General features: G+C 37.6%; 1 protein-coding gene across 1 annotated transcript; it reads left to right on the top strand.

Moving 5' to 3' along the window:
* The first annotated feature begins 4,116 nt into the window (after nt 1-4,116).
* On the top strand, nt 4,117-10,926 carry LOC145778200 (ras-related protein Rab-27B-like). The gene is made up of 6 exons (XM_082589654.1): nt 4,117-4,232; nt 7,544-7,707; nt 8,151-8,233; nt 8,866-8,969; nt 9,818-9,938; nt 10,274-10,926. Exons 1-6 carry the CDS (start codon nt 4,205-4,207, stop codon nt 10,497-10,499), a joined length of 726 nt encoding a protein of 241 aa, XP_082445780.1. The 5' UTR covers nt 4,117-4,204; the 3' UTR covers nt 10,500-10,926.
* The last annotated feature ends 1,144 nt before the right edge of the window (nt 10,927-12,070 follow it).

Genomic DNA, 12,070 nt, shown 5'->3' with positions numbered 1-12,070 from the left:
AAACATAATAATCCTCAGTTCACCAACGTCACTATGTTGTTTAAATGCGAAGATGAAGCACAGCGCTTCCAATGGAAAGCTTTCCAATCAATCTCTTTCAGCTTTTAACAGATTCTTGCGATTCAAAAAACAACCTTCGTATAAGGTACTGGTAGTATGTCCTATTTAGATTAGATATAGCAGCGCTTGGTTAGATTTATAGCTGAAGTGTAATATTAAGTTTTTGTTACCGAAACTTGACCTACCATATATGGTAAGAGGAAGAGGGTAATGCAAGAGAGAGATGTGCGTTTTATTTGCCTTTCAAATATGAGTCGAGAAAGAACACATTTGCCCCACAAAAATAAGGATTTAGCAATAGAAAGGTCTGGCAGCACCAAACAACCTGGAGGTTTACCAGTCAAGATGCTGCCTGACATCAAGCTTCTTACATTGCAGTATCAGCATTAAATTTTACGTCATAGCTAAAGTAATAAACAGCATAGTGGAACAGAACAGTTGACAATCGAAATGAAGCATATAAGGTATCATAATAGGCTATAATCATGACCAGCATGCAAACATTAGCATATAGGCTACGGTAAGAACACTCAATTTTATTCAAAAATTCGATTCTATTCAATGAATCAAATGCAATCTTTGGGTACACAAGATGTTTTCAGGAATTTACGGAAAATTGATGAGTTGGATTATGAGGCGTAAAAACTGTAAAGGTGTTGCAGCGGATGAAAAGTATGTGAAATCGAGATACGATGAAATAGAAGTTGTTACAGAATTTTGCTGTCGTAGAGATAGGCCTATGCTAGAAAAAAGATAGCTGCATCAGCAGAACAGTGGCGCAAGAATACGTGCAGTTGTACAGTATGGAGAAAGGTTTAAGGTTTGTCAGACACACTCCATATGGCACAACGCTTTCTCGTAGGTTGAAAGAAAGATCATTACCTATACAAGGCGTGTGTGATAAATATGATGTTATGAGATATGAAATAAGTATCGAGCGAATGCAAACGAAAGAAATGAGAATGCCGCATGGCGAGATACTTCTTCATAACATTAGAAACGATGTCTTGAGAGAGTGGGCGAATGATGGGGTATCCTATTTAATTGGACATCGTATGGGATGACTGAGACATTTTAAGCAAATGAATGAGAATTATTTAACAAAAGAAAATTTGGGACGACACATAGAAAGATAACAAGTAACCTGACTAAAAACAAGTTGAAAATTGAAGATGGAAGCACTGGCGAATATCGAATATGGAAAAGTAGCTGCAGACTATTGCTAGTCGATACGGAGATTACGAAATGAAAACCAGGCTTCTTTATAGCAAATGGAGAGAGGTTGTTAGTAAATTCAAAAGTTGATATTTATAGCGTAATTACGGCGAAATGTTTGTAAATTTTCAAAAAGTCTACCCTTCACCAAACCCAATTTATGACACCCTGCTGGGTAGAGCTGAGGGGCCAGAAATCGAACCAGGACCGCAGAACTGGAAAGCGAGCGCCTTAGCCACGTTGGTGCCCTGGCCTAAACTACAAGTTGCCAACTGGTGGTCTTGTAGTAAAATACCAAATATTTAAAGGCATGGGAAAAACACGGTGTCTATCACTGTCAATTCTTGCTAAAATCGGCAGCCAAGAAACATAAAGTTGATTGGATGGTCTAAATGGCTAGCGTGGAAGCTACACCATTAAGGTTAGCGAATCGCAACTGCTTGCTGTATACTAGTGAGTGCTCAGCCTTGTGCTGATAGCCACCAAGAACGCTCCCTTCTTTACAAGATGTTTTTTTTTCAATATCGGACACAAAATTGTGACTTGCAGTGATTGGTAGATTTATTCCTCTACAACTTAGCTGAAACTGAAGTCCTTGAAAGCACTTTGACGCTGAGTACTTTGTTTCAACATAGCAAGACTTAAACGAAAGTTAACTTTCTCAGGATGCTACGGGGATACAAGAAAGTTAACGAGAGAACGCATATTGCACAGTTTCCTTCCTTTAGCAAGCCCAAGACGAGACGACACGTTGTGGTAAAGGAGCATCTGGATAGCACTAGGCTTTTATAAGTTGGGTAAGATGCTATTTTCACGTTAAACGCTACTCAGTTTAGTTAATAGCCTACTAGTTAATAAATAAAGAATAGGTCTATACAGTATGGCAACTGTAATACTGCATAGTAACCTACTAATTTGCGTATGTGTGTAGTATCCAAATAGCAATTTCAAAATAATCTCTTGAAAATCATGTCAACTCAATGCTGCAACTGGAAAACATCAAAAACTAGTATTTTATCTGTCTGGTTTCGCCTGAAATGGTTGTTGTGCAATGAATTTCATGGCTATATTTGAAATAAGTTACACATTTCTCGCAAGAATAGTAGACAGGTCACTTGCCAATACTATAGCCCTAGCCTACTACTACAAGGCTGTCAAGGAACTCATAAAACGTTTTGCTCCATTTTAAGATACAAATTACAGTATAGTGGGCTAGAGAATTGCAATCAATACAATAGCCACCTTTGACCAATGATAAGAGAGGACACAAAGAAACACAAAAAATTGCTTGTCACTAGAAAACTTTTGTATGTTAGCTCTTTTGCGCTTAGCGTTTTTCGTCGAAAAACCCAAAGGTTTTGCCAAGCTTCCTTGTCGGGTTCGATTTTCGGTACAGTTTCATAGAACCTGAAAATTTCCACAATTTTAAATTTTTGTCTCCAACGACCTTGGTATGTCCTATCAAGTAATCCGCATTTGAAAAGGTGTCATAAAATTTATAGATATTTTTTGGAAACAGAGCTTTGTGTCACGTATTAACGAGCATCATTTTGAAATGATGCTGCCGTTTTGCATTAAACCTCAAGTGATTTTAGAATGAAGCTTAAATGAAAGTGTTGAAACAGCACACTAGCAGTGCAAACTGCAACTGCTTTTAAATTTAAACGAGTCCCGTATCTAATTTGAGGAAATTTTAACAAACTTTCTGTTTAGACTAGGTCTGCAACAAAATGATGCTATGAAAGTGCTTTTGTATCAAGAACCTTATGTTGATAGCCATGTGAGTTTTCATGTTTGTATCTTTAAAACAGACTCATTTTGCTCAAAATAGCTCACGCTGTCAACTTCCTTGCGGTGCGCCATGGTAGACCTAGTCGATTCTTGCAATTAAGCAAATAACACAGCCTCATAAGCAAGAAGTTTATTTTGAAATTCTCCACATGAAGAGGTGAGATTAAACAAGCTTGAATCTAGGAATTCGAGCAGTGAAACCCAGTTTGAGGAAGTAAGAAATGAAGATTAGAATATTAGCTTTCATCTTTGTCTTGGGTCTTGGCCAACTTGTAGCTAGCTTATTAGCAGTTAGCACACACGAAAATAAATTTAATGTCCAATTCAATAGTCTATCATGCAGTATTTGATTCGTTGAAATACAGTACAAAGATTGGTTAAGTGATGTTTTATTTTGATCCGTGATGACACCATTCGTATGACGCGACATGAAGCAAGAAAAGTTTTTGTTAGCGGACGCCGGTCAAACACACATAAAATGACTGTGGGCTATTGGAAAAGCTTATACGGTAGCCTACTTCCTCTAGTAAAAGCACTCATTTATGCAAGAGCGAATTCTTCCAAAAGCTGTTCGACGCAAGCGATGTAGCATATGTACAGTAGGCTAATCTACTGTAGGCTACAGTGATCTGTAGGCTACGATGATAGCAAACTAGTAAAGCATATTCATAGAAAACTTTAAATCTTATTGAAGTAAAATCAGCATAACCAGAACTTCGTGATTTCATGTCGAGTTTGCTGCAAAGGTTATTCCAAAAACAGTAGTGAGATACATTTTAACAACAGCACTAACCAGTATTCAAGATGGACATAATAAGCAAGTAGACCCGACAAATTATGGTTTACTGAACCATAGGCAACTTCCAACACAAGTAGCCTTCGCATTTTGGAAAAATTAGCTCTGTTTTAATTGCCCTAAGGGTCTTAGGTACTGCTAACGTACACCTCATACCCAGACAGCAAAATCCGTCATTTATTACATTGATTCAACGTCTGCTAACGTTGAATCAATGTAAAAATGAAGAGTTTTGTTGTCTGGGTAGTTTGCGCAGATATCATAGTTTTTTTTAATTGCTTGTTTTATATTAACAAAGCATCAAACTATTTATATTGCATGCTTATAGTCAAGTGATAGACGATGTCCGATGAAAACCTATGTCAAGAAGGTAAGTTTTTTTAATTCCAGTAGTTTGATCGGTAATCAATCTCATAAATACTGTATATACACAACAAGTTCAGTTTAGCAGCACGTTTTTAACAACCATTCACAATGCTTATAAAGTCTGCTGGCTTAAATATGTGTTAGGCTGCCTTTTACAATAACCAAATAATAGAGCCTTTCTTATAAACTTTTACATTAACTTTATACAGTATCTGCTTCAGTGGTGATAGTCTAAAGTTAAGTAAGAAATGGAGTTAACAGTTAATACGATTATTGTTGGATAATCTTTTTTAAATGTTGGCTATGACGACGTAAGTAAATATGTATCGCATGAACTTTGGTAAAAAAACGTAATGACGTAAATAGACAGGTTAAGTTAGTCCCACATTTGATTCCAACCATCTGGAGTCGATAACATGAGGTTCTCGTTATACTCATCATACAATGACGTATATAGCAGTTTTTACAACATCAGACGAAACCGTATTTATAGGGAATCCGAGGAATAATCGCCACTTTGCTTAAAGGTGATTCCATACTTGATTCAAGTGTCGGGTATGAAAAGACACGGTTCTCATTGTACTAAGCCTTCGGCACTACTGAGTCTTCAGTGACTCATTGCCAGGCTCACTCACATGTGCAAAAGTACTTATTTGCTCCACCCAAAATTTTGTGCTAGCTACGCCTCTGAGTGCGTCGGACAGGAAAATATGTAGCCTACACAATATACAAAAATAGAAAAATCAGAAAAGAAAACGAAGCACAGATACTAAGTTGGTCCAAAATTTAGGCGCTTTAAACGTTTCTTTTACAAAACCTATTACACTTGCAGTATTATCGCAAAATGTGCAGGATCAGGTAAAAAAATAATAAGAGGTTTGTATCAAGGGCCAAGTATAGTTCGACATCCCACTGCTGCTCGTTCATGCCCCTAGTTTAAATAACATAAAAAGCCACGTTTACCTTGTCAGAGGCGATTCCCTTTGTTTCTGTTGTCTCATAAGCTGTTGGAAACGGTTTTGGCTGGTCACCACCCGAAAAATATGGGAATATCGCAAGCCTTAAAACTCGTGTTTTTTTCCGGCAGCCATCGTGGCCTACCGAGAGCTCCTTCTCGGCGGCCAAATCTGCGTGCTTGGAGGCCAAAATACAATAACGATAGCACAAGTAAATAGCATTAAACTTGCAACAATGTTAAAATGATCACTTAGCGTTGTTGAAGTCTGGGCGACGTCCTGCAATAGAATCGTTGTAGGCCTACCACGCATTAAATGCTTTATCGGGATTGTATTCCGGTATTGCGGGACCATCTAACGACCTTAAATTATTTTAACTGCTCGCAGCTCAGTAAATTGTTTCAACTGCATACCGCCTTTCATAAAACCTGACCATTTATTCCGTTATGATGTCACCATTGAGGGAGTGAAGTCACTAACCCACAGCGTTCTCAACTATGAAGACACTTGTTTTACCCACGGATGTCAACTAACCTAGTTCTCCTTTGTAACAACGATTCAATGTCCGACAACATTGAATCGATATAAAAATGACAATATTGCCAGCTGATGTAAATTAGCACTTCGGATTAACACTTCATTATAATAAACATCGGGAATTGCAAACAAGACTACAGCGCTGGTGATCGCCGATGGATATATTCAATACAACAGTAGTGACTATGATGCGCTGACCTAATTCTGCGTCACTCTTTGATACTACATATTTTCGACATTTAATCCACGATCATTCTATTGTGAAATTAAATAATTGGCTAGAAGAAACCGGCGGCCAAACTTGGCCGACGGAGGAGGTAGCACCGGCGGTCATTCAAGCACTACTTAGCGGCCATGGCCGCGATGGCCGCCGGCTGCTTTAAGGCCTGTTATCGCAACCAAAGATTGATTACAACGCCCGATCCTACAATGAGAAATTCTTTCAGCAACGTACGATTACAGTTGTTTCGACAATGCATTCGGTTATTGTTAGCCTACATGCAGTAGCGTTGTCAGGGGAATTAGAGGGTACTTTAGATCCGGGAATGATGTTAAGGGCCCGTAACCTTTCCAAGGAACCGAGGAACTTGAAAAAGCCACCGAGTATTCTTTGAATATGGTGCGTGTTTGTTAAGATAGTCTTGACTTGGGGCCCGAGAATCTTATTGATACCGGGTCCAAATCATCTTCTTAACATCCTTTCCTATATGAATATATTTTCTTTAATACCAAATCAATTCAGTTTTAATTTTTTATTCTGCCGAGCTTGGGAGCAGTGACTGATAAGCAAGGAAAGAGGCGCCAAAATGACATTACGTTATTCGAAAGCTTTGTATTATTAGACAAACACTGCAACAACATGCAGAGTGTCACAGTAGCTTTCTATCCTAGCAACTCAAGGATGTGTATTGCATTCTAACTTTTGTAACCAAATCGACATTCAAGCATGTTTTTAGATTTTTTATATCAAACCATGCAGATGGGTGGAAATAGCAGGTGTAAGGGAAAGCTAATTTTTATAAATAATTTATTACCTGTCTACACATTGATTTCACGACAAGCACTGATTTCGCCTAACCATAAGTGAATCAACGAAAAAAGTTCAAAATTGCCCATCAGCAAACCATAGCATTAAAATTTAATGCGATGGAATGGCAAGGTAGCCAGGCGTACAGAACTAAATATATGCGCTTGCAAAATTATTCCAGCTACTGAAAACGCTTATCTGAGTTTTCGTTTACATGCTGTTATTAAATTTGGTTATCAATAGGAAAGTCATTATACTGTTGTCTGACGCAAACTTATACTGAAGAGGAAATAAAACGTATGTTTGTTGTGCATATTTGCAAGTACAGTATTATATAAAACTAGGTTTATTCTATGATAAGCCTGTGAATGGCAAAACTTTGCTTCGCTACCTGTGCACCTTCAACGACTTTCAGAAAAAAATGAACCACTTATCTCACGTACCGTATTAACTGTGGCAAAACATTGCTATTGAACATCTTATAGAAGATTTTGCTATCACAAATAAAACTGTACAACTTAAAATTTATACGGGATACTGGTATCGAGAAAAGCAATTAGAAAGTGGTTGTATACTACGTTGCAACGATTTGACTACACTTAAAAACACAAGCGTATGTTTTCAAATATAAGCTATACCTTGCGGTAATTTGTAAAAAAAATACGAAAACTTGGGTGGGATTTAAAAATACGAATACAATGAGCGTGTTCATTGCATTTCAAAATTAAGAGTGTAAGATATGTGCCACCATTGGGTTGCAAAATTTAATCTTAATTCAAGTTTTTTAATTTGCAGAAAACACCGAATCTCTTGAAGCGAAATACGATTTTCTGATTAAATTTCTATTACTTGGTAATTCGGGCGTTGGAAAAACCTGCTTTCTACACAGATACATATTTGGAGAGTTTAAATCACAATTTGTCCCTACAGTTGGGATCGATTTTCACTTGAAGAAATTGGTAAGAAAACAGCTGTGTGGGATATTCTGAGAAACGAAAGAATTCCCAAACAGAAAGATAACACGTTTTTTAACAATTTGATTTTGCTGGATTAAAATTTTATTTTGAACTCCTTGCGTATTTTATTACTGGGTGCGCCATTTATATGCGTTTTTCTTGTAAATATTTTACATACCGATCATAAACTTTTCCAGCAATAAGCATTCGAGATACAAACTCTTATAGCCTTAACGGTCAATATGTTAGGTGATATGCTTGTTTAAAACAATGTGCATTACAACTGTGAAAAGAGGAATCTTGGACAATACAATACAGTACATGATGAAACTGAACGTGTAACACGTAACCTAAAAGAACGCTAGTTTTAATTGTGAAGGTTGAACAATGAACATGTAGCCTTCTAAAAAAAAAATGTTGCATAGTCATTTATTTCTTCTACACAGGTTTACGAATTCCCAGAAGTAGACAACGAAGATTCCAAAAAGAAGGTTCACCTACAACTCTGGGATACTGCTGGACAAGAAAGGTGGAGCAAATACATTCTTCTTTATTACATAAGGCAGGCTATCGATTTTTGTCAAAAAAAAAAAAAAACGATTCGAAGTAAAAATTCCCATAGATAAAGCTAAAAAGTTGTCTTCTCTTGTCTTTTTCAGCTTACTTGTGTGTCTGTTTTATTTTCTATATTTTTGAAATTAAAGTAGCTTTAGAACTACTGTACTACACCAGTCTATTGGCCTGTAGCGCATTTAGTATTACAATATTGTCTGCAATTGAGCATTTGTTGTTGATTTTTACCAATTTTTTTAGAAATAACAATCTTCCGGTGCTTCTAGACTAACAGTAGAAGCGTCTTGTTTTGCAAACACAGCGACACCTCAAACAAAATCTGAAAAACACAATACGAGTAAAAGTTGCACCTGTGACATGTCATCACCGGTGACATTTTCAGCAAAACGTCGTGCGTTTTTGACAAGCTATTTCTCTTTCTAGCATTTTGTATGACCATGGTATTTTCAGATATGCAACCTGTATTTTTCTCTAGCATTGACTAAAAAGAATATCAGCAGAAGTTTTTATATGACCGTCCTTCAAAAAAGTAAGAAACGCTGAAAAATAAAGCTGCTCCAACATGAAAAACGTTGTGTTCTTTTACAGATATCGTAGTTTAACAAAGGCCTTCTTTCGTGATGGAATGGGATTTCTATTACTTTTCGATCTATCGTCAGAGCCAAGCTTCAGATCGGTTCGGGAATGGTTAAGTAAGAAACTTACCACATTGCAGACCGAAATATAGCCTGTAGATTAGGCTTAGCAAATGTTCGTTTTCGTAAGTTTCAAAAGTTCGCCAGGCTTGTGTGTGGTAATCAAACATTTGAATGAAGTGGACTAGACGGGAAAATAATCCTCATGTTAACATTTAAGCACACCATGAAGTGTGTTGTCTCTGCAAAAGCTACGTGAACTCCATAGGCGCCAAACCGAATAGGGATTCCCAATCTCCATTTTGTCGTATCCAGGCTTACACCCGGTGGTTGAAGATTTAGCCACCCTCAGGCACGCCTTTAAGTGTCCTGCCACAGACACAGCCGCATGCTCTTGAGCGGTGTCGAACCGGCGCCTTTTTCGATTGCCGTTCCAGGGTTCTCACCACTCGGCTATGTAGCCAATCTCCATGTAGTCACAGCATTCGTTCAAAGCATGAACAAGCCTGTTCACCTCAAAAACTTCTAAAAGTGACAGTAAGCGAAAGTTTTGACAAAACACCCTTAAACATTCAAAATTTGGTACTTTCTCCTAAAATCAATGCACTCGTGGACCACCTTTAAAATTTTGGCGTCCATCGACTCTAACTTAGAAATCACTGCTTTATCAAATTAGTCGTAAATATTGCCAACAAACCATGGTGTTTACAAAAGCAGATGAAAAATGATCAGAAAGGTTGTTAGTGCACCTTAAGATTAAAAAAAGATGCCATATTCACTGTTTATCAGTGCAATAAGGGGTTGTAAATTTTGTGTATTTTTCCAATCTATCAACAAGATGTCATCTCGACAGGTAATTACAGTGAATGTTAGTTAAACGACGTTTTAATGCTGTCAATTTCCAGCCGAAATAAAAGAACAAGCCTATTGTGGAGATCCAGATATTATATTGATTGGCAACAAATCGGATTTGGAACCACGAGCAGTTTCTACAGCTCAAGCAAAACAGTTTGCAGAAAGCTTAAAGTAAGTTGTAGACCTAACAAACAAAACTATAGAAAAAACTATTTTATTCTTCAAAAGTGCACAGCCTACGAGCCTTGTATCAGACATGGCGTCCCAACATAAGAGCACAGCTTGAAATGCATAAAGTAGTTTTCATGATTCAACAATTTTCTTGACAACAAAGCTGTCATTAGATCATTGTAATTGCGTTTGTCTGCCCATTTTTTAGTGGTTGCTCTTGCTTACGGTTCCAAGACGGTAATAATAGTTCTTCATCTATGATTAAAAAAATCTGAATTTCACTGCTTTACGTTTTAAACTATGTAATTTTCACCAAATCTCTACATCTGTTGCAGCATACCATATATTGAAACAAGTGTGAAAACAGGCGAAAATGTCGACAAAGCGGTTAACACGCTATTGGACCTGGTTGTGAAGCGAATGCAGTCCTACATGTCATCACTGGATGCTGGTGGTCCAGCCAGCCCCGCGCCGCAAGTGCAACCTTCAGTTTTAGAAACTCCACCAACAAGTCCAAAACAGGATGACCAAGAAAAGCGCCCATCGTCTTGTCCGTGCTAGGTGTGACAGGGAAAGTGCTGTTATTTTTTTTTTACAACACAGTATAATCGATGTGCAATACTTCATACCTGTAGTATACAGTATATAAAAAACCGTAGGTAATACTTCAAAATAACTTGCAATTCTACACTGCGCAGAACTGATTTTCTACAGCATGATGCAGAAACTGGTAACCTTTTACCTTAATTGACACAAATCACAGTCCCAGCTCAATTAAAAACAAAACATCAGACGATGACAAATGCAACTGATATCCGGATGTAAAAGTCCTGAAACCGTTTTGTGAATCATTTGAATATTTGTCAAAATATTGATAGCTTTCATAATGCAATGCAGCACAACTATAGCTGCAAAGCGTATATTTAACAAAAATAAATACATGAAATAATCGTGATGATGTATGAAATTAGTTTGCATGCTGTGAGAGAAGAGTTTGTGCTCGATATTTTAACCCGGAAAATAGTGCATTATTTGCTTCAAGGATGTTTTTTGGAAAGAAATTTTAAACAAAGAGTATTTTTGTAATACATAGAATTTTGTGCTGAATACAAAAAGGTCTTCTTCTTGAAGAACAAGAAGAAGGCAAAGGAGGTATAGGCATGCAAGTCAAACTTTCATGAATGCATTTCAAGTGTTCGCTCCGATAGCTTACTAGATTTTCAACTTAGCCCTGTGAACAACGCAATGGCAAGATCAAGCAAATGATGGAATTTACGACTTGTACAGTTAAGCAATCCAACAAAATTTCCTCATTTAGTGGCATCAAATAAGTGGAATTACTTCACAAATGTAGATACAAACGACCAGTGGTGCCCTTAAGGTTTTGTGGGCCCTGGGCAAGAAGTAATATGAGAGCCCCTACAGCCCGGTATCGACAATTTAAAGTACGCAAACTCAAATAATTATAAATCACAATAACACAAAAAGAAATTAACATGATACAACAACAAACAGCGATGGTACGAAAGAAAGTGTATTTCATGCTGTGACATCTCCACATCACTCTGATGCTATGTTGTAGGCCTACCACCACACCCATGGCCGGATTTAGCTGATGGGGGGCCCGGGGTACTTTTAGGTCGGGGGGGGGGGCCTTAGGAACAGTGGAATACCGGGACGACTCGCTTTATTGATTTGTCTTGCGATATGGACAGCTGGAGGGTCACTGTAAAATTTAAAAATTGGAAAAACTGCAAAAAGTTTTGTTTGCTTTTAGGTAAATTCATTTTTATCAAATGAAATGCTATATTTTGCGTGAGGTTTGGGATGCTAGAACATCTGCAAAACCTTGCTATAGCAGTGTGAGGCTAACTGTTACCACTGTAGCGTGAAATCTATTGCTGCATTATTATGACTAGTATAGTATTACATATACATGATATCACATATTTTCATACATTTATTTTGGCAATACACACTTTGTACACACGCAGCCAGATCACATACGCTGCACGTGGGTATGCGACATATGGCGGTGGACTTCAAGATGTAGTTGCACCAAATTTTGTCATAACACTATGACCCTCCAGTTGTCCACCTTCTTTTTGAGTGAGCAATCTCCTACTTCTACC

This window comes from Aplidium turbinatum, chromosome 10, assembly GCF_918807975.1.
Source record: "Aplidium turbinatum chromosome 10, kaAplTurb1.1, whole genome shotgun sequence".
NCBI classification, from domain to species: domain Eukaryota; kingdom Metazoa; phylum Chordata; class Ascidiacea; order Aplousobranchia; family Polyclinidae; genus Aplidium; species Aplidium turbinatum.
This window is presented reverse-complemented; position numbering and strand designations above follow the sequence as displayed.